At 34.3% G+C, this 26,015-nt stretch overlaps 5 protein-coding genes across 5 annotated transcripts; 2 read left to right on the top strand and 3 right to left on the bottom strand.

The window, feature by feature from the left end:
- The first annotated feature begins 1,354 nt into the window (after window positions 1–1,354).
- LOC104785322 (cytochrome b-c1 complex subunit 10, mitochondrial) lies at window positions 1,355–25,957 on the top strand. Its single transcript, XM_019245683.2, has 3 exons — window positions 1,355–1,388; window positions 24,756–24,987; window positions 25,688–25,957. The coding sequence occupies exons 2-3, from the start codon at window positions 24,871–24,873 to the stop codon at window positions 25,742–25,744; spliced, it is 174 nt and encodes a 57-aa protein (XP_019101228.1). The 5' UTR covers window positions 1,355–1,388; window positions 24,756–24,870; the 3' UTR covers window positions 25,745–25,957.
- LOC104788838 (mitogen-activated protein kinase kinase kinase 17-like) lies at window positions 4,986–5,969 on the bottom strand. Its single transcript, XM_010514618.1, has one exon. It carries the CDS (start codon window positions 5,967–5,969, stop codon window positions 4,986–4,988), a length of 984 nt encoding a protein of 327 aa, XP_010512920.1.
- On the bottom strand, window positions 7,171–7,774 carry LOC147943248 (uncharacterized). The gene has a single exon (XM_087512814.1). It carries the CDS (start codon window positions 7,772–7,774, stop codon window positions 7,328–7,330), a length of 447 nt encoding a protein of 148 aa, XP_087368940.1. The 3' UTR covers window positions 7,171–7,327.
- LOC104788837 (uncharacterized) lies at window positions 14,110–14,760 on the bottom strand. Its single transcript, XM_010514617.2, has one exon. The coding sequence runs from the start codon at window positions 14,672–14,674 to the stop codon at window positions 14,264–14,266; it is 411 nt and encodes a 136-aa protein (XP_010512919.1). The 5' UTR covers window positions 14,675–14,760; the 3' UTR covers window positions 14,110–14,263.
- On the top strand, window positions 22,456–24,796 carry LOC104785323 (rhodanese-like domain-containing protein 7). The gene is made up of 5 exons (XM_010510509.3): window positions 22,456–22,989; window positions 23,135–23,386; window positions 23,473–23,571; window positions 23,835–24,122; window positions 24,206–24,796. The coding sequence occupies exons 1-5, from the start codon at window positions 22,522–22,524 to the stop codon at window positions 24,593–24,595; spliced, it is 1,497 nt and encodes a 498-aa protein (XP_010508811.2). The 5' UTR covers window positions 22,456–22,521; the 3' UTR covers window positions 24,596–24,796.
- Window positions 25,958–26,015: the final 58 nt, after the last annotated feature.

Raw genomic sequence — 26,015 nt, 5'->3', positions numbered from 1 at the left:
AAATTGTTATCGTTTTATTTTATTTATAAACATATAGTTCTTAAATGTGTAAGTTGAATCTTATTTCGTGCTATACCCAATCGGGGAATTCTTTTTCTCAAGAATAATTAATTAATCAGTTCGTAAGAGATAGTCATGGTTTCGTACGAATCTAATTTCATATTCTTTATAAAAAATAAATTACAGAAAAAATCAGCAGCAATAAAAGTTAAAAAGTAGAACCCGTCAATAATTCAACTAGATCCAACTCATATAGTTATAGTATACATTATGGTCATTGTTACTTTATTTAATGTCTTGAATTGATTAGTCCCACTACTCTAATACGGCAGCCACTGGTGTTTAAAGTTTTATTGTATTTAGAACTAAATACCATTTAGCGATCACTACTCAGATCTAAAACTATATGAATTTTTGCATTAACCAAATTTTTGTTGTAACCTAGTGGTTCTGTCTTATTTCTGTGGGTCGGCATTTGATTTCAACTAGGTACATTTTTGTTTTAATCTGGTATTTATCTTTTGGCTTTTGATCGGTTTTATTATTGCTTGGCGTTTGTCAGTACCAAATCTGCTGAACCCACTCTTTATATTATAAAAATATAAAATTTATGATATATATAATTTAGACATAAATTGTTTATGATCAACAATTGTGTCTACATATGGAGCCAAAAGGTCTTTCAATGAACGAAGGGACTCTAGAATTATATAAGAACTCCCAAAACATATACCAAAGCCAGTGCTCTGCTCTCGTTTATGGATATTCTACTCGTGCCCGTTATTAGAAACTTATAATTTGATTTTAGATTTTGATACACTTGCCAAGTGTCAAGTATTATATAACAATAGGGTTTTGATACATTTAGTAATTTTAATAGATATGTACACGTAATACGTTATACGTTGTTAACGGCATGTACCACATATATCACGTTTTCAAAACCTTATTTTGTCTTTGTTCCAATTGACAACATTACGGAACGACAAAACCGTAGAATTGTGAAAGAAAAACGGATATGGAATATCGGAATCATTTAAACGTAAAAAATATTTTCGAGCTAAACTTATAACGTAAACTAATCAAAGGTGAATCACGATTGTTTCACAAAATTGCATATTTAGTATATATTCTTTTTGGCATGAATATATCTTCTTTTGTCCATTCTGCATATTATCATTTATGTTATACTATATACAATTGTAGATCTGACAAATCACTCAGTAATTTTTGCACCGAAACAATAACAATTTATATCTTATTTCTGTAAGTGTTATGTTAAGTACGTGAGCTTTGTTTGGTTTTGGAGTTTTAGGTTTTAAATTTGCTATAATCTTAAATGTATATATTTTTTTTTTGAATGAACTTAAAACTAGCTTTTTAAAAGAGTAATAACAATCATTCATTGGAAATTTGGAATATCACTAGTGGAAGCTACGGAAAACAGAGCCATGGAAAGAAAAGAGAACTTTCGGCCAAACATATATATCGACAATTTGTCAAAAGTGTCTTCTCTGCTCATCGAAACTAAATTATTTCGCAAGATTTAGATAAACGAAATCATGGAGTTGAAGGTATCTTTGGAGAAATTAATTGAAGATTTTTCTAAATATATATATATATATATATATATATTCACTTTTGTCTACATGACTCATTTTAGGCGATACATTTAAAAAGGGTGAATAAATATTAAATACATATAAACTTTGCAATATATCAAGAGAAAACAGCTTTCTTTAATTAGCTTTGATTTTTACTCGTTGGAACACATGTATGTGTTAGAACAATATTTGTTCCTGAAATTTGTGTAACTAGAAAATTTGTCAACGTGTCCAAGTAAAGAGTTGTCTTCTGATTAAGTGTACTATATTATGTAAATTATCACTTAATATAATATACTTCTAGGAAAAATGTTTCTAAGGTTTGGTGTTTTCGACTTTTCTAAAATTATTATGCCATTGATCCACTATTGCTTTTTTAAAACTTATTAAAAATTGATTTTGTTGATTTTTTTTTGTCAGTTGGTTTTGTTGATTATTAAATAAAATTAACGCTAGAAACTCAAGTTTACCAAAATAAACACAGGAAAAATCAATAATCAGATCCACATTTAATACTAACGTAATTACTAACTGGTAAATTTGAAAATATCAATCTAGTAATCGTTGTTTGGAATTAGCGTTGCCTAAGTGAATTGTATGAGTATGAAATTTCTCTAAAAATGATAAATACACATAAAAATAAATATTTAGATTTATAGGAACACTAGTTTGAAATCCTTTTAGGATTATATGATGTTCAAGCCATATGGATAATCTAAATAAACTTTTGGAAAATTATTTTATAGCTAAATTTTGACTTCGGCTAAATATGGTTGAAAAAGTATGTAAATATTGCCAACATAATATAGCTATGTGTGCAAAATGAGTACTACCTCTAACCTACTAAACAACAACAAATGCAAAACATCATTAAATGGGTTCAAACCAGAACATTCGAAGGATTCTTACCCTAATATGGAATGGCGCGATCAATGTGCCACCGCATTGAGATTGAGATTAGGATTTTATGGTGTTCAGTCTCATCATAGGAAGCCAACAATGGAACACAGATGCAAGAGACAGAGGAACTACTGCTCTCCCAGACATCCGGTCTGAGCTCTATTTCACTCACAACCTCTTCTACCAAGGATGCATTACATACGCCCTTTAAGTCCTTCTGATACCAAATCCTTGCACCTTCACGCAGTAGAAATTGTGACTATGCACCACCAACCTTGTCAGACTTGTGCGCCCTTTGGTTTAGTTACACAACATCATTGTTGACATTCGCACATGGAAGAGTACTCCAAAGACACTCTTCGCAGCCTTCTGCATATTTGTGTTCATCTTCTGGTCTGATACGGTATTACCATTCTTACCGCTTATCGTCTTCTTAATAGGTCTACTTTACTACTTCTAGAGATCAGATCTGCCCCCACAAATTGACCTGGCTCTTTCCCAGGCGTCTTCTACGAGAACGCTTCATCTTGCTCAAAACAGAGCTTCTACCATGGGTCTTCAATTTCTTCTGGAGACTTCCAACTAGACAGGATGAACTTTTTTGAGATTTTTTTCTTTCTTTAGATTCAGTATTTTGGAATCTTGATGAAAATAATTTATATTGAGATTGAGATTTCACATACCTTCCTAAAACACACATATTTCCTTCTTATAATATCTACTTCGTTTTTGCTTTTAACATTTTTGCTAATATAATTTTTAGCGAGAAACACAAAAATTCAAAAGTACTGAGTTGAAAGAATAACAAATCATATCGATTATTCTCGCAAACCAAGTAAACACAAAAAACTCAATTGAAAACTAGAGGAACCAAACATCAGGACATAAACCCCAAGATGTAGCATAATAATAAAGACTAGATACAGGGCAACAGAAAGTAAGCAACCAATCCTTTGAAAGCCAATGATGTAACCACTTAACATACAACACAAATGCGCCATCTACTGAACAAAACTCTTGTACGACCAAAAACTTCAGAAATTATGACAATAACTGGTAAACTTGGTTGACTGATTGGTGGTATTATCCTAGTTATTGTCATAATTTTTTGAGAAACCACCATACAACTCCACGCTCAAGCCTCTAACTGTATTAGTTAATAATTAAAAAGGATCCGGTTAGTATAGATTAACACTGATTCCCATTTCCATAGCTATATAAGCAAATTTCAAATCCGGAGATTCCGATTCCAAAGTATATTAATTGTGAAATTATACCTTCTTGATTGTGAAATTAGATTTTTAGGTTTTGAGTAAATTATCTTAATTTACCTCGCCAACACCCTTATTTCACAAATCATCAAAACATAAGAAGAAATGCGACTAAAGCTTTAAAGTATAAAGACAACACATTGCTACGTACCTATTACCTATATTGCTAATGATAGTATAAATGAATACGATGATTCATTTATACTATCATAAATAAAAATACAAAAAATGGTTTGTAAAAGGACCATTATTAGTTAACTAGATTGATATCAAATTAATTCCAACACAACCATCGAATATGATGGGTTAATAAAAACATTCAATCAATTTTATTTTATTTTGAATGAATGCTATATTATACTATTCAACAATACAAAATATTGTACTATAAATAAGTCCTTTAAATAAACTTTATACCGAAAAAAAAAAATCAAAATAACAACCCAAAGACATTATTCATGTTTACGGATATATATTATTATCCTTATTCATTATATAGATCAAATTTATAAGGCATGCGTACATGATAAGTCATGAAAAAAATAACCAAGAAATTTAGTGACAACTGTAGAAGCCCGGTTTCCTCAAAACCAGAGAGCTCAACTGAATTAACCAAACTACAACCAAATTCGATCTCAGATTTTGATATGAATCAAGAACAGAGGATCCAGAGGAAAAGAGATACACTGTCAATTTACGAGTTATCCCTTTGTCTAGGCCTGAAGATCAAGAAATTCATTTTTACTTCGGTTTATTCTGTTGTAGTTTGGTTACAACACACGAAGCTCTAAATCAAAGAACTGAATAAGAGAGGAAATAGAGCATTAACGCTAAAGAAACAGATCATTTATCCTCCTAAAGTCTTTCCCTTTACCTAACCATCTTTTAGAATTGGTTTCTTCTTCTCCACCCTTTACCCCGAGCTTCAACCACACGATACTTCTCGGTTATATTTGCATCGACTAATTAACCTGACCAAGTTAGTTTCTATTGAATCAAATTATCCTATTAACAAAATTCTTAGTCATTTCCGAAGCATGGAGCTTAAGTTGGGTCTTGATACATTAAACTTGAATAATGAAGACATGACGTGTTCCAAGTAGGGAGCAGATACTTACTAGCTAGCGACACAAACCATAAACTCGAAAAGTGGAAGTTGGAAAAAACAGACTCACGGTTGTTTTCTTGTACAACAAGTAAACACACTCTGTCACCTAGTGGCAGGATAATGAAGAGATCTATTCACGAATCTATTGAAGGTGCCTAAAGGGTCTGGAATTGGATGTTGTGGAATCAATTCATCATGTCTTCTAAAATACGACTGTTCCTTACTGAAGATGGAAACCTCATGAAAGGATGAAGGTCTTTCAGCAACAAAAGGATGGTCCAAGAGCTCATCTATGGTGGGCCTCTCTGTAGGCCGCAACTTACAGCACCACATATAGAAGTCTGTTGCCACCGGAGAGATATAAAAGCCTGTTGTCCACGCGATACTATGTCCCATCTCTTCAAGGATACCCCCAAGCATCCTAAGAACCGTATGCCCCAGAGACCATATATCACGGGATGGTCCGATCAATCTATCCATGCCAGAAAACATATTCGGCATAGTGGCCTCAGGCGGCATGTACTCGCGGGTGCCAGGAAACAACAGCATAGAGTCCATAGTAGGATCTTTGGATAAGCCGAAACCAGTAAGCTTGAGATCCCATGGCTCTCCAGGTCTGCTGGAAGGGAAGACAAAAACATTGGAGGGTTTGAGGTCGCAGTGGAGGTAACCTTCCGCGTGAAGAGCCTTGAGTCCTTGTAGAATCATACGAGTGGCGCGTCTGACACTATCTTCAGGCAATTTCCCACCAGCATCAGAGATCATCTTGTCGAGATTGCCTAAGGAAGCATACTCCATGTAGATGTAGCACAAAGTCGCGCTTTTGGTGTTATACTCGAAGTGAAGATGAGGGCAAGAAGCTTGGACGATGAAAGGATTGGCGCGGAAGTGAAGCATCGTCTTAAGCTCCCTCTCGAGTTTCTCGGCATGTTTGAGCGTACATGACTTCTTCATGTAAGATTTCTCCAAGTTGGAATCATTATTATTTTTGGACACAGAGCCGTAGCCGTAGGTATCTTTGTCAATAACAGAGACTATCTTCAGCGAAGACTCCTCCGTCACATCTCCAATAACCTTTTTCTGCATATTTAATTAATGATCTCTTTCTTTAGGTTTTAGTTTCTTTCGGTTTGGTAAAAAATACTTATATTATAAATACGGAAATTGATTATGCTTTTCGGGGAAATTAACAAATCTAACTATGAATGTTTTGGTTGTTAAGAAATCGTAAAACTAACATTTAGCTACAAATTTGATCTAGTTTTACAAATTTTGAGAGATTTAGTTTTCCAATAACAATATTACTAAGACAATTCAAGCAAAGAGAGACCCGCCAAGAAAGGTGAGAAGTGTGATTCCCACTTTTATAAACAAGGTCTTGATACTATAGTATCAATTCGCGGTAAGATCAATCTCAACGTGTCAAGGTTTAGAATCTAAAGTCAGTGATCAAATCAACTTTGACTCGGTTAGATAATCCACTATTAACCCTGTCAAAGAACCTTATACGTGTCATAATTTCAATTCGTTGATTAAACAGAATAAATCTAATCAAAAATCGGATAATCGACGATAAAATTGCCTAATTTGAACCTTGTGAATTCGTGTTACCCTAATTGATTAATCCGAATATGTGGATATCTGTATATCCACATAACTTAATTATATCCACATAACTTAATTAGATCACCAAAAACCCTATTTTTCTTGTTAGAACTAATTTATCTTAATGTATATTTTGACGACGGCGCACAACACATAACTTTTTTTTTTTTTGGGAACATACATAATAATCTGTTACAAATTTATAATTAGGTTTGTCAAATGGGTTTCAGCTAATATATAAACGATATGCTAAACTGATACATAGATCTCGTCTGTTTAGAATGGGGATTCCCTATTTTCATTTATATATAAAAGTACTTTACTAACACGAATTCGTATCATGTACTTGGTGAATAAAACCTTGTAGATTGTGAAATTGGATTTTTAGGATTTTGAATAAACTATCTTACTATATTTCACGAATCACCAAACCACATTATCAAAATGTAAGAAGATACAAAGACATTAACACATTGTATATACATTTATTGTTAATGATGTAGCTTATTAAGCACATTGCCTGAACTCCATGATTCATATACATACCATCGGTAGTAACAAGAACCATTATTATTTAATTAATATCAAAATTAATTCCAACAGAACTATCGATGATGATAAGTCATGAAGAAGAAGAGGTGTCGTTAATAAACATTCAATCATTAGATCAAGATCCGAAGACAATATAAATCAAACAACTTCATTGAATTCCATTATACATATTATATCTCATTAGTACATATGCAAACATGCACGATTTAAGATAAAACTTTTACAATGATTCATTATTCATAATAAGATCGATCAAATTCAGAAACACAACCATAGATATGATAAAATCACGGAATGTAGATAACATCACGAAGTACCTCAACAACATTGAGATTCACTGACAATTGAAGAACCCCGGCTTCCGCAAATTTATAGAGCCCAGCTTCCCTGTGAAAATTTTTATAGAGCACAACATTCCTGTAAAAATCTTTACCTTTAACCGGCAACCATATCTTACCCCTCCCAACGTGATAGGTGCCTTCTGAATTCGTTTTGTAGACAGCAACATACAAAAATTCTGCTAGAAAATGCTTATCCTGAGAAATTTGTAGCACTTCATTGAATTCAGGATCTCCCTCACTCGCTACAACCTTTGTTTCGTATTTGTCCTCTGGATTTGTCCAAGCTCGAACCTTGTATTCGTAGGGACAACCATTGGTAACTCCGATTGTTCCAATGACTTTCACGTTCAACTTTACTTCTTCACTCTTGATTTTTATTATTTCGTAGCTCATTTTTTCTTCTTTTTAGATAATATATTTGAGTAGAATGGTTCTTTTTTTGAGATTGATGAATCTACTTAAATACACCTTAGGTTTTTTTTTTTTTTTTTTTTTTTTTGTCACTAACTCACAAGATTTTACATGTTTCCATCTATATTATTTTTAAATGCATGTGTTCCATATCGTTATTCTTTGTTCAAAAAATATAAAAATAGACGATAAATAATGAGTATTAAATATTGTTTGAATAAAGAAAAATGATGAATTCTTCTTAATACCACTTTGAACAAAATTTAAAATAAAAACCATAAAAACTAGGAAACCAAATTGATGTGAAATTATTTAATATGGTAAAACACTTCAAAATAAAAATTTATGTATTTTTTAATATTATATTCAAAGTTTTATTTATATATAATATCTATTTTGGTCATAATTCTTAATTATAACGTTTGACTACCATCCATAACATAATATAGTCAAAACTATATAAAAATGCATTAAGACATTAAATGCCGTTGAACAAAATTCAAAATATTAAGTATTGAAACTAGTAAGATATATAGCTACAAAATGGAAGGAAGTTAGAGAAATGGATGTGCTCGCACAAAAGAGTTATAAAAATGGCATGTAATTTTGTTATTTAAGAAAATAATATTTTATTAAAAGAAAAAAACCTAGAATTTTGACCCATACAACACACTTTCTTAATTACTGGAGCTTATGCACATTCCGAACGTACATTCTAATGTCTAAGCGAGTGGTGATGAGATTGTGCAGTTACATATCTCATATCTGCGAGTGGTCACTAACCATGCCATATATATATCGTAAGCACTTAACTGAAAAATATTATTACAGTATAATATAATAGTTAAACACCTATGAGTTAGACTCTATCTTCTTAAAGACAGTTTAATTTGTAACACTCTTTCAATTTCATGAAGTCATATTGCTTGGTTGCCCAAAAAAAATGAAGTCATATTGCTTATACAAAATTTGGAAAAGGCTTGTCAAACACTGATAAATTAAAATTACTTGCCTAGCTCATCCAATTGATTAGGGTCAAATCGTAACTTGTGTTTGCATCTCATACTCATATAGTCTATCTCATTTTACCTCGCATCACCAAAACATAAAAAGAAATGCCACACTACAACATTAAATCCTCGGAAAAAATACAAAAAGAGATTAACACACTGAACGTACATTTTTTGTAATAATGTAGCTAAACACATAGCCTGAACTCCATGATTCATACAATGAGTAGTAAAAGAACCATTATTAATTGAAATAAATTCCAACACAACCATCGATTCATGATGATATAAGTCATGAAGAAGAGAAGAGAGGCCGTTAATAAACATTCAATCATTAGAACATCCAAAAAACATTATTCATATTTTATCTCATTAGTACATGTTTTACGGCTTGACCCTTAAAAATAAAATAAAAAGATCCGTTTTGTGACTTTTGTCTCTCCAAAAGAACTGGTGACGGCGATGACTGGAAAACTCGAGACTGAAGTAGATTGCTCCGATTCAACTACGGTATGATTGATCAATCAACTATGCAGGGTTTCCTATTCTCATCTTCGAGATTTGTCTTCTGCAGTTGCTCGAAATCGAGAGGGTTTTTCTTTTTCTGATTTAATAACTTGATTTATATAAGAATTTCCCAAATTTATACAGAGTGTGACGGATTTTTGGAGAGATTCTGGTTAGGTTTTGCCGATGAGTCTCTCTAATTCCAGATATGCATGGTAACTTGAAAAGTAAAATTTTATAACAAATTTTGATGGATTTTGATATTTGATCGCTGATACATATTTGTATAGTTTCGATTCTACGTAGCATGGGTGATTCTAGTAATTTAAGTGTAAATATAAATTTTTGAATGCATGTAAAGTCCCTATAGTCTTTGCTTCTATTCTAGAAATTAAGAGTGTTGTGAAGTTCAATTCTATTGTTAAGCTTCGTCCCTGTTTCATTCAGGTACAAGAGTTTCTTGTTTCAGTGTGTTCATGTTATCAGTTTTATCTAAAATGGCTAATCAATACTTCCTCCGTTTCAAAATATAAGATGTTTTGGAGAAGTTTGTTGTTTCATTATATAGGATGCTTTCAAATTTCAATGCAATTTTTAGATTAGTTTAGTATTTTATATTATGCAGTATTGTTTCTGATTGGTTGAACTTATTAAAAGTAAAGACTTCTTAATCTGTATGCTTTGCTTAAAACATCATATATTTTGAAACGGATGGAGTATCATTTATCTCTCTCTCTTTATTCCATTCGGTTGTTATTTACTGATATATTTTCTTTGTGCTTTGATGTATGAAGATTAAGGGAAGTCTTGGATAGCAACATTTGTGTCAAGCAATACAAGGACTGCAATTTGAACTGATAACAAAGAGTAACTTGATTACCTCGATTTTACTTTGACACTGGTATGTACTTTCACATGCTTAACTATAGTTTAGTCATGCATCCCTAGCTTCTATAGCTCTCGTTCTCAGGATGGATATAGTAGACCATTGGGTGCTTTAATTTAATCCTATTATGTTCTTTTAAGTATTGACCATGCTAGTAAGATACCTTTGGCAAATCTCATAATAATTCAAATCTATATGTGCAGATGTTGACTTCATTGCAAACCAATGAACAAAAGCTAATCACCCTCTCTAGTAATCAAAATTCCTGGGGGTAAGGCGCCATTGATTACCAAGGTTGGTCTTGTTATACCCTCTTGTTCAGAAACTTCTTTCATTTACAAATAAGGCTGGCTTCTCATATATTTGGTTTAGTTCGAAACTGTAATTTTTGTGGATGCATTTGAATAGAAATATCGGATCTTTGTGGCAATAGATTGAATTCAGCTATCTGCAAAGTTTCACTTTTTTTTTTTTGTGTCTTCATCAAATCTCTTGCATACACTGTGAAGTGAAAAACAGAAATCTTGTTTTCTGCAGTTAAGCTTGTAGAATTGATTGGTGTGATCAGGGGAATGGAGAATTCGAGCATTGTTTTTCCATCCGACGATCCAAGTGCTGGAGTAAAGGACGTGAATAAGAGGAAGGTAAGATCCAATCTACATAGTGAGGACGTCTATGACAAAAATCGGGAGTAGACAATCCCCTGTTCGTAAGGATATCAGCACTGATGGTGACATGGTGTTTATGAGATCAGGGTGAGGACAAAGCAATTTCTACTTCTGTAAATCTGTAGTTATCATACTGGCCAGATTAATTGTAAATATTTCTACACTGATGTTGTATTTTCTAGCTCTTATTAAATAATATATAATTGGTTATGTTATTTCATTTTAAGTCCATTGTTGTTCTGTACTTACTTTTATGTCAAAATAAGTCGGCTTTGCAAGCAACTTGTAAACCAAAACGAAAAGCGACGCTAGCATTTAGACGTTAATTTTAACGTCTGTTTTCAAAATGACGCAAAGAAAATTTATGTCACCCATGAGGCCATGAATACGGCATGGGTAGTTTACTAAACCGACGCTATATTGTTAGTTAACCCATATATAAACTGACGTTAAAAGCCTTGGTGGTCTTTTTTTTGGGTGGTGTTAGAACAGTATTTGTTTCTAAAGTAGAAATATTTCAGTGTGTCCAACTAAAGAATTGTCTTCTGATTCAGTATACTATATTATGTAAATTATCACTTGATATATTAATTCTAGGAAAAAATGTTTAAAGGTTTGGTGTTTTTCGACTTTTCTAAAATTATTATTTATGCTAGTGATCCACCACTGTCTTTTCAAAAGTTATTAAAATTTTGATTTTGTTGATTATTAAATAGAATAAACTTATAAAACTCAACATGGTATATTTACCAAAAAAGAAGAAAAATCAATAATTAGATCCAAAATTTTATACTGACATAATTACTAACTGATAAATTTGAAAATATCAATCTAGTAACCGTTGTTTAGAAATAGCATTGCCTACGCAAATTTTATGAGTATGAAATTGCTCTAAAATTGACAAATACACATATAGATATTTTTTAAGATTTATAGAAACACTAGTTTGAAATCCTATTAGGATTATATGACGTTCAAGCCATATGGATAATCTGAATAACCTTTTGACAAAATTAATTTAGTTGCTAAGTTTTGACTTCGGCTATATATTGTTGAAGAAATATGTAAATATTGCCAACATAATATGGCTATGTGTGCAACTTGAGTACTATCTCTAAACTACTAGATTATTGAGAATCAATTATGAGAAAGCCATTTTTGGGAGTGGTCTTAGTTGATTTTACCACTTTTTGAATAAATTATAGATTTTACCACTTTCTAAGTTACAAAAAATTGACTTGAAATGTGTTTTATTTGTTATGTTTGGGTATAATCGGTTTTATTTATTTTTAGGGTTTAGTATTTGGTATTAAGTAGATATTGTATTAAAAAAACTGAAAATACGTTTTTTTTTCTCAAAAATGGTAAAATCCACACAAATTATTCAAAAATAGTATATCCAAAAGATTTCTTCAAAAAGTGGCATTTTTAACAAAATCCCAGATTATTAATGGAGAAAAGTTTATTGGGGATACAAACAAGGTTGATGCTGCGGATGAGAAATTGTTATACGTCCACGTAGTGAAGGCCAAGGGTTTGGGTCTGGGGACATGTCGCCGTCGTAATGCTCTTGTGGAGATTAAGATTGCAAATGTGAAGAAAACCATTGATTGTTGCGCGGAAATATCGAATCCTGAGTGGAACAGAGTTATCGCGTTCCTTCCAATTGCACAGTTGCACCTAGATGGTATAAACTGCAAAAAAAAAACATGGTGAATGTGTAAAAAAAATAGCTTATGCTGGAAATTTATTGTGGTCATCAGGGTAATGACCAGTGGAACTCAGAGGCTGTAAGAGACAAGGGCACCGATGCTCTCACAGACATCCCGTCTATGCTTTATTTCTCTCCAAAACTTTGATACCTCAGGGTTAGTGTAATCGGAGCGAGTTTGGGAACACTCTTTCAATTTCATGAAGTCATATTGCTTATACAAAATTTGAAAAAGGTTTGTCAAGCACTGATAAATTAAAATTACTTGCCTAGCATCGTGACCAAGGGCGGACGTACGTTACGGTGAACCGGGGCACTTGCCACGGGTAAAATTTTTAAGGTTAATGTTATTTTACATGAATTTTTAAGTATGCTCCTGCTAAAATATTTTTTGTTGCCTCCATTACCCTATTTTCTTCTTAGATACACGTTTTCTGTTGTGTATAATACTAAAATATCATACAAATACAATACAAAAACTTAATTTTGTTTATATTCCCTATATTAACAAGCCCATATTCTATAAATAAAATAAAATATTATTACTTATCTTAACTTAACAAAACTAATCAAATGTTTTAACTGATATAATTTTATTTAAAAAATAATAAAAAAATAATTTAATATTATTGTCCCGGATAAAATTATTTTCTGGATCCGCCACTGATCGTGACTTGTGTTTGCATCTCATACTCATACAGTCTTTAATTTTATGAATAATAATATACTTGGATATTTTAAAACTTAATTGTGTAAAACATAGTAGGTTTTGCATGTTTTTTTTTCTTTCTGCAGAGATCGAAGACTCTTTTGAGCCATTGTGTTGGGTTTTCGTGTTAGCCTAATTTATTTATCCGAATATGAGGATATGGTCTACACCAAAAAGCCCTGTTTTTCTTGTTAGCTAGGACTTGTTCTCAATTTATATTGTGACGACGGCTCACAACATATAACATTTTTTTGGAACTAGATTATAGTTAGGTTTCAGCTTATAATAATATGTTACAAGTTTATAGTTAGGTTTGTAAAATAGGTTCCAGCTAATATTTAAATGATATATTTTTCGTCATATGTTGAATAAACTCTAGAGTTTTAAATTGATACATCTTGTGTGTTTAGAATGGATTAATCCCTATTTTTATTTAGAAAATTACTTTACTAACACGATTTTGTGTCATGTACTTGGTGATGAATGATGATTATTGGCTTCAGTTCAACCGAAAAAAGGTAAAGATTTGTTCGAATCTCTTGAATAATACTTTCTTGATTGTGAAATTGGATTTTTTAGGTTTTTGAATAAACTCTCTCTTATTTCACGAATCACCAAAGCATTAAATCCTCCGTAGATACAAAAAGATATTAATTTACACACTGAACGTACAATTATTGTAATGATGTATTTAAGCACATTGTCTGAACTCCATGATTCATACCATCAGTAGTAAAAGAACCATCGATCGATGATGATATAAGTCATGAAGAAGAGAAGAGAGGGCGTTAATAGACGTTCAATCATTAGATCAAGATCCGAAGACAGTATAAATCAAGCAACTTCATTGAATTCCATTATACAGATATATCTCATTAGTACATATGCAAACATGCACGATATAAGATAAGCTGTTACAATGATTCATTAATTATTCATAATAAGATTAAATTCAGAACACAACCATAGGTGATAAATCATCATATAGCATAACCAAGTACCTCAAAAACATTGAGATTTAGTGACAATTGAAGAAACCCGGCTTCCACAAAACCAGAGAGCTCAACTTCCCTGTAAAAATCTTTCCCTATATCCGTTGGCAACAATGTCTTTCCCCTCCCGACGAAGTAGAGACCATCTGAATTCATTCTGAAGACATCTACAAATAAAGCTTTCGCTGGAAAATTCTTATCCAGAGAAATTTGTAGCACTTCATTGAACTCAGGATCTCCCTCGGTCGGTACAATCTTTGTTAGGTATTTGTCCTTTGCATTTGTCCAAGCTACAACCCTGTATTGATATGGATGACCATCGGTGATTCCGATTGTTCCAATGACTTTCACGTTTAACTTTGCTTCTTCACTCAAGATTATTAACTTTTTCCCATCCATTATTATTTTCTAATCTTTTTAGATAATAAATTTGAGTAGAATGAGTTTTCAGTGATTGATGAATCAACTTAAATACACCTCCGATTTTTTGTTGTTGTCTCACTAACTCACTTTCCATCTATATCTATTTTGGTAAATGCATGTGTTCCATATCGTTATTCTTTGTTCAAAAACGTGAAAATAGACGATAAATAATGAGTATTAAATATTGTTTGAATAAATAAAAAATGTTGAATTATTCTTACCATTTGGAATTAAAAAACAATAAATATAAGGAAACCAAACTAATGTGAAATTATCTGATATGGGAAAACACTTAAAAGTAAAAAAAAAAAAAATCTGTTGTTTAATATCATATTCAAATGTTTATTTCTATATAATATATATTTTGGTCAAATTCTTAATTATAACGTTTGACTATCATCCAAAAACATAACCATAGTCAAGATTATATGAAAATGTATTTAAATATTAAATGCTGGTAAAAAAAGTTTCAAAATCTTTATGTACTGAGACTAGTAAGATAGCTACAAAATGGAAGGCAGTTAGAGAAATGGATGTGGTCATATGAAAAAGTTATGTAATTGGTATGCAATTTTGTTTTTTAAGAAAAGAAAAGAAAACCTAAAGTTCTCTTTGACCCATACGACACTTTCTTACTGGAGCTTATGCATAGCCTGAACGTATATTTTGATGTTCGAACGGATATACCTAATGTTCTTTAGCGAGACTGATTTCCCTATTGGAAAAAAACATGTTATGTAACCTACGTTCGAACATCAAAATGAAACTTCATTCTATATTTTCGAAATGGTCAACATATATTTGAAAGTTTGATAAGATGCTAGATTAGTTTTCCTCACATTTATGCTAGTCAATAGTAAGAATAATTGTGTAGTATATCTCATACGTCTAAGCGAGAGGTCACTAACCAATATCGTAACCAATGAACTATAAATCTTACCATAGTACCTCCATCACCTATCCATTATATATACTCTATTTTCTCAAATACAGTTCTGTAATACTTTCTGTTTCATAAAAACAGACATATACATACAATTTGGAAATGGTTTGTCAAGCACTCATCAAGCTCAACTTCAACTATAATCTTTGCCTCATCCATTTTGCTAAGGGTCAAATCATGACTTGTTGTTTGTGTTAGATAGTGGGCTTCCAACTCAAAACCAATTGGCAATGAGTGGAGAAGCCCATATCTTATATATGGATTCGGTGGTAAGGGAGCTTGTTGTGGTAAGGGAGCTGTTTGGCGGAGGAGCGGAGAGATTGATTGTGGAATGGGGGGCTCTTGTTGGTGAGAAGTGGCTTCGGGAATCTGTTCGGAGAAAGGGAAGATAGTTTCATCGAAGGTAACATGACGGGAAATAATTACCTTGCGAGAGGAGAGCTCTAGGCAGCGATATCCCTTGTGGTAAGATGGGTAGCCAAGAAATACGCAGGCCGTAGAACGAGCATCAAGCTTGTGGGAAGAAAGCAGAAGCAGATTAGGATAACATAGGCACCCGAAGACACGGAGGTGGTCGTATGTAGGTGGTTTGTGGAAAAGTTTGGTGAACGGAATTTCATTGTTGATGGCAGATGAGGGAAGGATGTTGAAAATATGAGTGGCTAGCAGGAGTGCTTCCACCCAATATGTTGGAGGCATACTCGCTTGGAAGAGCAATGACCGAACGGAATTGTTTAGTGTACGGAGAGTACGTTCAGCTTTGCCGTTTTGTTGGGAAGTGTATGGGCAAGAAAAGCGAGGAGGGATTCCATGAGAAGATAGATGGTCGAGGAATTGTCTGTTTTGGTATTCACCACCATTATCACATTGTAGAGATTTTATGCTGCAACCAAATTGGTTAGAAACGTAAGCCGTAAACGTTAAGAAAGTTGAAAACACATCAGATTTATTTCGAAGAGGAAAAACCCAAAGAAAATGAGTGAAATGATCAAGATAAATAACATAATATTTATTCCCGCTGATGCTAGGAACCGGTGAGGTCCAAACATCAGAGTGAATTATTTCAAAAGGTTGAGAAACAGATGAAATAACTGAATCAAAAGGTAATCGAATGTGTTTCCCCAATTGACATGCATGACAAAGAGACATATCAATCTTAGAAAAATTTATTAAACGAGAAGAACGAAGAAATTGAAGAGCTGTGTTTCCCAAATGTCCTAAACGACGGTGCCATAATGATGAATTAGGAACCGACGTGATCATAGCTTGTGGTGATGATGGAGTTGCGGCCGCTGGTGGTGAGTGGACCGAATAAAGAGGACCAGTGATGTTACAGCGGAGTAGAGGGATCCAAGACGGGAAATCCTTAACACAAAAACCAAACGGATCAAATTCCACAGTGACAGAATTATCGGTGGTGAATTGGCAGACAGAGATGAGATTTTTGATGATCGAGGGACAAACAAGCACATTATTTAGATAAAGAGGTCTAGTTTTAGAAGGCAAAAATGAACTACCGATGGCTTTAGTGGGAATAGAAGATCCATTGCCGACAATAACCGATGGGGATGAGCTCGAATTAAAAAGGGAATGTAGGGTACCTGGTTGTGCGGTTAAATGCGATGTGGCTGCAGTGTCCATGTACCAACTTGCGTCTGTGGGATCATGCATCGTCATAGTCCCAAAGGCAGCAGCAAGGTTGGTAGGAATCGGCGGTTGCTGAGGAGCTGGTGCTTGCGGTGAATGTCCGAGTAAGCCAGCCGCTGGACTTGTGGTGGTGAGATGGGCCATCGGTTGTTGGTGCATCCAGGTTTGCTGTGGCCAGTGCGGGTACGGCGTCGGTGTCGTGAACCAGGGTTGTTGCGTTTGCCAATTGCGTGGGTTTAGTGGCCAGTTTTGTTGTGGCCATTGCTGACGTCCACGACCTCTACCGTAACCTCCACGACCTCGTCCTCGACCTCTACTTCCGGTGGTGTTGCCGCGGTACCCGGTGTTGTTGTTGTCTTTGTAACCGTAGTTGTTGCCGTCACGGTGGGTGTAGTCACGAGACCCGGAGTTTTGATGGCTAGGGGCTGAAACATACAAGACATTGGGAGAAGATGAGTTTACCGAAGAGGACGACCCAGTTTTGACTTGTTTAGCAAGGCGGCGTTCTTCCTCTATGAGCATCGATCTAGCAGTGGAGAATGACGGGAACGGTTGGTGATGCTTGATGATGTTGACGATGTTGTCAAATTTTTCTGACAGTCCATTAAGCATGTGCATCACGACGACACGATCAGTGACAGGGGAGTCGACGTTGGCGAGCAGATCGGATAACGTTTTCAGCTTCTGGCAATAGTCATGGACCGACATATCGCCAATGGTGAGAGAGCGAAGGTCGTTGTCGAGCTGGATTGCCCGTGCCTCCTTGTTGTCGCGGAACAGATTCTCGATCGAGATCCATATGTCACGAGCACTGCTGCGAGTCTTCAGGATTGTGTCGAGAAGAGAAGAGGAAATTGTGCCGTATATCCACATCTTGACGATACCGTCACGTTCCTTCCATGTGATGTCCGCATCGTTGGCCGGAGTGGAGGTGCCATCGAGATGACCATAGACTCCAAAGCTGTAGCAATGAGTTTCAAATAATTCACGCCACGCATCGTAGTTCATCTTGTTCATGTCGAGGACAAGAGGTATGTGAGACTTGATATGAGTCACCGTAAAAACCTTATCGAGAGGTTGAGCCATGGTGAAGTCTACGTAGGTGAGAGAGAGAAAGAAAAAGAAAGAAGAAGAAGAAGAAGAACCAGAGAGATGGTGCACGAACGAGAAGAAAAAGAAGAGAGAATTTTAGAGAGAGAGGCGGCGATTTTAGGTTTAGAAATATGGCTCTGATACCATGTTATCTCAAAGACTTCGATGCCTCTCTCTATTGACTCACAATGCAATATATACACGATTACAGAATGTCGTCCAAGCAATATATTGACAAGTATGGTAAGTAAATATCTTAGTGAATATCCTCGTCTATCAATATATACAACTTAAGATCCTAGTCAACTTCTAATGTGGGATATTGTATCCCTAATACGCCCCCTCGAGATGATGGTTTCTTTAAGCATCAATCTCGGTATGTTCGGGCATGAATCGGCGGATCAACTATTGGGTCGGGCCGATTATGGATTGGGTTGAGTATGTGCGGACCGGGCTCTGATACCATGTTAGATAGTGGGCTTCCAACTCAAAACCAATTGGCAATGAGTGGAGAAGCCCATATCTTATATATACAATTTAAGATCCTACTCAACTTCTAATGTGGGATATTGTATCCCTAATAGTTTGCATCTCAATTAATGATCTCATACTCGTACAGTCATAAGAATAACTTACCTATTTTAAAGCTTGCTTAAAAAGATATTTAGAAAAATCATATAACTTAAGTGTTAAAGTGCTGGAGTAAATATAGAGATGGAAAAGAATAATTGATTGGTGTGATCAGAGGAATGGAGAATCCGAGCATTGTTTTTCCATCCGACGATCCAAGTGCTGGAGTAAAAAGGACGTGAATAAGAGGAAGGTAAGATACACTCTACATAGTGAGGACGTCTATAGACAATCCCCTGTTCGTAAGGATATCAGCACCGATGGTGACATGGTGTTTATGAGATCAGGGTGAGGACAAAGCAATTTCTACTTCTGTAAATCTCTAGTTATCATACTGGCCAGATTAATAGTAAATATTCCTACACTGATGTTGTATTTTCTAGCTCTTATTAAATAATAATTGGTTATGTTATTTCATTTTAAGTCCATTGTCTTTCTGTACTTTTATTTATTTAGCAAAAATACAAAATAATTGTACAAATGGTAAATGGACATACTGCGTCGGTTTTTGCAAGCAACGTGTAAACCAAAATGAACAGCGACGCTAAAATTTAGACGTTAATTTTGACGTCTATTTTTCTACATGAGGCAAAAAAAAATTTGCGTTACCTATGAATACGACAGTTACTAAACCGACGCCATATTGTTAGGGTCAGTTTATAAACGACGTTAACCATATAAACTGACGTTAAAAGCCTTATTATTTTTTTTAGTGGTGTTAGAACAATATTTGTTTCTAAAGTTTGTGTACCTAGAACAATATTTGTTTGTAAGGTTTGGTATTTTTCGACTTTTCTAAAATTATTATTTATGCTACTGATCCATCACTGCTTTTTCAAAACTTATTAAAATTTTGATTTTGTTGATTATTAAATACAATAAACGCTAAAAATTCAACATGGGATGTTTACCAAAAAGAAGAGAAATCAATAATTGGATCATATTCTAACATAATTACTAATCATTAGATTTGAAAATATCAACCTAGTAACCTCTGTCTGGAAATAGCATTGCCTACGCGAATTCTACGAGTATGGAATTGCTCTAATACACATATAGATAATTTTTTAGATTTATAAGAACACTAGTTTGAAATCATGTTAGGATTATATGACGTTCAAACCATATGGATAATCTAAATAAAATTTTGGAAAATTATTTTGGTAGCTAAGTTATGACTTCGGCTAAATATGGTTGAAGAAGTATGTAAATATTGCCAACATAATATAGTTATGGGTGCAAAATGAGTACTACCTCTAACCTACTAAAAGATATTCAGAGAAGGTCCAATGACAACAAAACCGTGAATGCCATTTGCCATAAACTAAAAACACATGACCACCGAGTGGTCAGCTGCATTCAAATGAATATTTGTTTGGAAGGATGGTATAATGTTCAGTATGAATCTTCAAATTAAACGAGTGACTTCAGACCTACAGATACAAAACTATGGAAGCCCTGGGTTGGTGTGCTGGAATTGAGAATTCTAAGGGCTACGGGTTTAATGGTTGGCTGTTAGCAAACAAGAAATCCATATTGTGTAGTCAAATATGGCAGCTGTGCCCCTATGTGGAATGAGGAATTTAGATGAGACGTCTATGCTCCGTATACTGTTGTTACTGTCGAGCTGTTTGATAGTCATGGACCTAATACAAGAGATTAAAGGCTTGGCAAAGTACGAATCAGACTCTCTACACTACAGATTGGTCGAGTCTACACATTTAAGTAGAATGGTTTTTTTTTTTTGTGATTCAAATCGTTGTTTATCAGTCTACACATACTTAAATACACCTCAGACTTTTTTTTGTTGTTGTTTCACTAACTCACAAGATTTCACATGTCTCCATCTATATTTCTATATTATTTTTAAATGCATGTGTTTGTTGTTTGAGTAAAAAAAAATGTTGAATTCTTTTTAATGCCACTTGGAAATAAGAAAACCATAAAAAGTAGAAAACAAAACTGATGTGAAATTATTTAATTTGAAAAACACTTAAAACAAAAATTTAGGTATTTTTTAATATTATATTCAAACTTTTATTTATATATAATATTTATTTTGGTCATAATTCATAATTATAACGTTTGACTACCATCCAAAACATAACGTCCCATATAGTCAAAAAGACAAAAAAACTATATAAAAATGCATTAAAACATTAAATGCCGTTAAACAAAATTCAAAATCTTACGTATTATTGAAACTAGTAATTAAGATAGCTACAAAATGGAAGGAAGTTAGAGAAATGGATGTGGTCACACAAAAAAGTTATGAAATTTTGTTGTAATATTTTCTTAAAAGAAAAAAGAAAAACCTAGAATTTTGACCCATACAACACCTTACTGGAGCCTATGCACATTCCGAACGTACATTCTAATGTCTAAGCGAGTGGTGATGAGATTGTGCAGTTACATATCTCATATCTATCTGCGAGTGGTCACTAACCATGCAATATATATATGAGTTAGACTAAAAAGTAGTTAAACACCTATGAGTTAGACTCTATCTTCTTAAAGACAGTTTAATTTGTAACACTCTTTCAATTTCATGAAGTCATATTGCTTATACAAAATTTGGAAGCACTGATAAATTAAAATTACTTGCCTAGCTCATCCATTTTGATTAGGGTCAAATCGTGACTTGTGTTTGCATCTCATACTCATACAGTCTTTATTTTTTATGAATAATATACTTGGCTATTTTAAAACTTAATTGTGTAAAACATAGTAGGTTTTGCATGTTTTGTTTTTTTTTCTGCAGAGAAACTCTTTTGAGCCATTGTGTTGGGTTTTCGTGTCAGCCTAATTTATTTATCCGAATATGAGGATTCGGTCTACACCAAAAACCTCTATTTTTCTTGTTAGGACTTGTCCTCAATTTATATCGTGACGACGGCTCACGACATATAACATTTTTTTGGAACTAGATTATAGTTATATAGGTTTCGAACCAATATCGTAACCAATGAACTATAAAATCTTACCATAGTACCTGCATCACCTATCCATTATACTCTATTTTCTCAAAGACAGTTCTGTAATACTTTCTGTTTCATAAAAATAGACATATACATACAATTTGGAAATGGTTTGTGATGTCAAGCACTCATCAAGCTCAACTTCAACTAAAATCTTTGCCTCATCCATTTCGCTTAGGGTCAAATCATGACTTGTTGTTTGCATCTCAATTAATGATCTCATACTCGTACAGTCATAAGAATAACTTACCTATTTTAAAACTTGTTAAAAAAAAAGATATTTAAAAACATCATATAACTTAACTACTAAAAAATTACGACGTAAAACAAGTACATTTTGATAAAAAAAAAATTTCATAGTAAATTTGAATAAATTTATTTTTTGTAGTTTGATAAATAAAATTAAATACAATTTAAACTCTTTTTTACAAATTTAATAAATTCAAAGTTTTCCATCTTTAAAATTTGAGAACTTCTTAATAATTAAAAAAAAAAAAAAAAGAAAGAAGAAGAAATATTAAAAGGCGTAAAAGATGAATCGGTCTTGTACCAGTACTACACCCACATTTTGGTTTAGTCCGGTTTACTTGAGGACCTCAATGCTACGGTATTGCCACTGGAGATTTCCACCGTCCCTCGCCGCCGCTAGAATGCTCTCATCACAACCACCGCCTCACTCACACTCTACCTTCTCTAGTAGCGCCGTTAACTCGAGCTCAGTCGATAAAAACTCCAAACCGGAGTTACTATTCCCTCAATCCCAATCCCAGAATCTCTCTTCCTCTCCTTCTTCTTCTTCATCTCTCAAATCCACGGTAGCTTGTTCAACCGCTGGAGCTATCCGGAGAAGCATGGCCACGAATTCTCAATGCTTTTCGAGCAGAACAGAATCTAACGACTCTGATTTAGGCTCGCTTGTTGTGGTTTCGTTCTACAAATTCGCTAATTTGCCTGACCATGCTGATTTCAGGAAGCCATTGAAAGATCTATGCGAAGAATTGGTATGTCTGTTTCTTCTATCTCTCAATCCAAATTTTAGATATTTGATATGAAAGATTAAGTCTTTATCTCAGTCTTAGTGTTGTATTGAGGAAGAAGCAGTAATAATAGGTAGGGCTGTTGTTGTTGTTGTTGTTGTTTGATCAGCGTGTTTCAGGTGGAATCATTCTTGCACCAGAAGGGATCAATGGAAGTATCTGTGGGATTCGTGAATCAGTGGAGAGAGTGTTGGCGTTTATACAGGGAGATGTGAGATTGAATGGTTTGAGGCAAATTGAGACACCTGTGAGTCCTGAACAAGAAGCAATTCACCATGGACATAGCAGTAGCTCTCCTCTTGCAGCTGGTGAAGATGCTCCGTTTAGATGGGATCACGTTAGGGTCAAACTCAAGAAAGAGGTACAATTTTTGTCTCTTTGAAGTTGAAAGACTGGAGTTTTTTGTAGTTTGTCAAGAGATGTTTTAATTTTGAAATCTCTGTGCAGATTGTTACGCTTGGAATGCCTAGTGTGTCGCCAATTGAAAAAGTTGGAACATATGTGAGCCCTGAAGAATGGAATGAACTGATCAGTGATCCAGAAACTGTGAGACCTCTTTTTTTCTATCTAGTAGCAAGTTTAGTCAAGAACACAGTGATAACTGTTTATACATGTTGGACGCATATTAGTTTCCTGTATTTGCTTCTGTGTTTGTGTATCTTGCTTTCAAGTTCTAGTTCACTCTGAATAGAATGTCAATGCATAGAAAAAAAGTTATGATGTTGTCTTTGTTTACTCTTGGTATGTCATAGTCTGTAGATCTATGATATCAGATCTTTGAAATTGTCAAATCACTTTTGTGTTTTCAGGTAGTGATTGATGTGCGCAATACCTATGAGACTAGAATTGGGAAGTTTAAAGGAGCTGTAGATCCATGTACCACAGCTTTCAGGAATTTCCCATCTTGGGTGGAGAATCAATTTGCGTTGAAGCAAGAAAGCAATGAATCGCAAGAAAATGTGGAGAAGAAGGATATCACAAATAAAGAAGACAAAGCTGAAAAACAGAAGACGCTGCCACGGATTGCTATGTACTGCACTGGAGGAATCAGATGTGAGAAAGCTTCAAGTCTCCTTCTTAGCCAAGGTTTCGAAGAGGTAAACGTAATACAACATCTGACCATTGAGCTGTTGATTTCCAGAGGTACTTAAAAGATCAAAACCATTTTTTTTCTCATCAGGTGTATCATCTGAAAGGTGGGATATTAAAGTACCTAGAAGAAGTCCCTAAAACAGAGAGTTTATGGGAAGGCGAATGCTTTGTGTTCGACAAGCGTGTTTCCGTGGAACATGGTCTAGCTCAAGGAACACATAAACTCTGCTATGGATGCAAGCAGCCTATAAGTGATGAAGACATGGAATCTCCAGAGTACGAGTATGCAGTCTCTTGTCCTTACTGTTACTCGAAGAAATCCGAAGAGGAGAAAGAAAGAGCAAGAGCGAGGCAGACACAGTTTGAGGAATGGGGTGTAATTGGTGGTCCTGACAAAGGTCGTCGACCAGCTACTAAACCAGATAGTCCAAGGAAGAAGAAGAACAATGCAAAGCTTGGTTCTTCAATATTAGAATGACATTCTTGATTGTATGATATTTTGTTTTGTTGTTCCTTCTTGAAACCAAATTACTGCATTGTTACATTTGATAAGCTTTGAGAGCACATCTTTAAAAAACGGCACGGTGTTTACGTTTGCATGTGAGACGGCATGAAGTGTAAAAGTGACCTTTGACTAGGTCTAGAAGCTCTTTTAATGTCGAAACATTCCTCAAAGTCATTTCGTTTAAGGATCTTTTTGTGTGGGGATTGATCGGAATTGTGAAAGCGAAGGAGAGAGAGATCGAAGCAGTAATGGCAGGAACAGCTGGTTTGCTCAAGGTCGTGAAGCCAAAGATCCAACCGATAAATATCCAAGCCGCCGCTGGATGGGGGATCGCCGCCGCAGCCGGTGCCATCTGGGTTGTCCAAGTAAGCCTGTCTCGATCTCTTGTTCTCCGGCAATAGATCTTTTTAGCTAGCTTTGAATTCAAATTTGGGTTTCACGAAGTCTGTTCTTGATCTGGGATCTCTCTTTAGCTTATTGTTTATATGTCTCTCGTTAAATTGCTGACTTGATTTGGACGAAAGATGTGATTTTTCATAATTGATGATTGTTTAACACTTTCAAAGTTTGGTACTTGCATCAACATCTCTGTAAAGGCGGTATCTTTATGAGTATTGTTACATATAATTGCTGTGCATGAAAGGCTTGATTCGGTTTGGTGGTAGTCTGTATCTTTGTAAATGGTTATATCTGTACTTGGAATTAACTTGTTCAATTTGTTTTCCATATACAAATTGATGTCGATTTCATTCAGATTAGTCTCCTACTTCAAAATTCACAAATGCGTTGCTTTTTAGGCTCTTCATGTAGTGTTTTAGCTTCTACTATTGCTCCTTGCTTTACGCAGCTTCATTGTAATGAGAACAGAATTGCACTGTTTGGACGAATTAGTTTCTTTGTTGTTTCCTTCTTTCTGTAGAGGTTTTCTCCTGAGAGTCACAATGTGCTCAATCTGTGGTTTGGTGTTATGAAGAGATTAAGGCCTTAAGGCTCATGACCCTTTTGTACTAATCTTCTTTCTAAACTCGTTTTGGTTTGTATCTGACATATACTTTATCATTACAGCCATTTGATTGGATAAAGAAGACATTCATTGACCCACCTCCAGTTGAAGAAAAGTGAGGAAATCACCAAGATTTAAGACAAAGTGAAGAATTTTCCTGTTTCTAAGTTTGTTATCGCCTCTTTGGCGTGGAGCTGAATAAATTTTGGTTCTTTTCTGGGGCTTTGGGGTTTCATTTCTTCAATGTGGTAGACTGACTTGTCTTCTCAAATGTTATAACAAAAGAAAAGCACATTACTCAAGTTATTTGAAAAGAGAACCAGTTTTGCATTTATCTTATGTTCTCATTTCCATAAAAGTACATAAGATCATGGATGATAAGAGACTTGT

Source organism: Camelina sativa, chromosome 5 (genome assembly GCF_030686135.1).
Source record: "Camelina sativa cultivar CO46 ecotype springtype chromosome 5, ASM3068613v1".
Lineage (NCBI taxonomy): Eukaryota > Viridiplantae > Streptophyta > Magnoliopsida > Brassicales > Brassicaceae > Camelina > Camelina sativa.
The sequence above is the reverse complement of the archived record's forward strand: the minus strand, read 5'-3'. Positions and strand labels throughout refer to the sequence as shown.

What these genes read in the sequence shown, in the direction of transcription:
- LOC104788838 (XM_010514618.1), bottom strand. Translation starts at nt 5,969, where the DNA reads ATGCAGAAAAAGGTTATTGGAGATGTGACGGAGGAGTCTTCGCTGAAG.
- LOC147943248 (XM_087512814.1), bottom strand. Translation starts at nt 7,774, where the DNA reads ATGAGCTACGAAATAATAAAAATCAAGAGTGAAGAAGTAAAGTTGAAC.
- LOC104788837 (XM_010514617.2), bottom strand. Translation starts at nt 14,674, where the DNA reads ATGGATGGGAAAAAGTTAATAATCTTGAGTGAAGAAGCAAAGTTAAAC.
- LOC104785323 (XM_010510509.3), top strand. Translation starts at nt 22,522, where the DNA reads ATGAATCGGTCTTGTACCAGTACTACACCCACATTTTGGTTTAGTCCG. An exon ending in AAGATCTATGCGAAGAATTG is followed by an intron (nt 22,990 to 23,134) that starts GTATGTCTGTTT and finishes TTGTTTGATCAG; the next exon opens with CGTGTTTCAGGTGGAATCAT. An exon ending in GGGTCAAACTCAAGAAAGAG is followed by an intron (nt 23,387 to 23,472) that starts GTACAATTTTTG and finishes ATCTCTGTGCAG; the next exon opens with ATTGTTACGCTTGGAATGCC.
- LOC104785322 (XM_019245683.2), top strand. Translation starts at nt 24,871, where the DNA reads ATGGCAGGAACAGCTGGTTTGCTCAAGGTCGTGAAGCCAAAGATCCAA. An exon ending in GTGCCATCTGGGTTGTCCAA is followed by an intron (nt 24,988 to 25,687) that starts GTAAGCCTGTCT and finishes TTATCATTACAG; the next exon opens with CCATTTGATTGGATAAAGAA.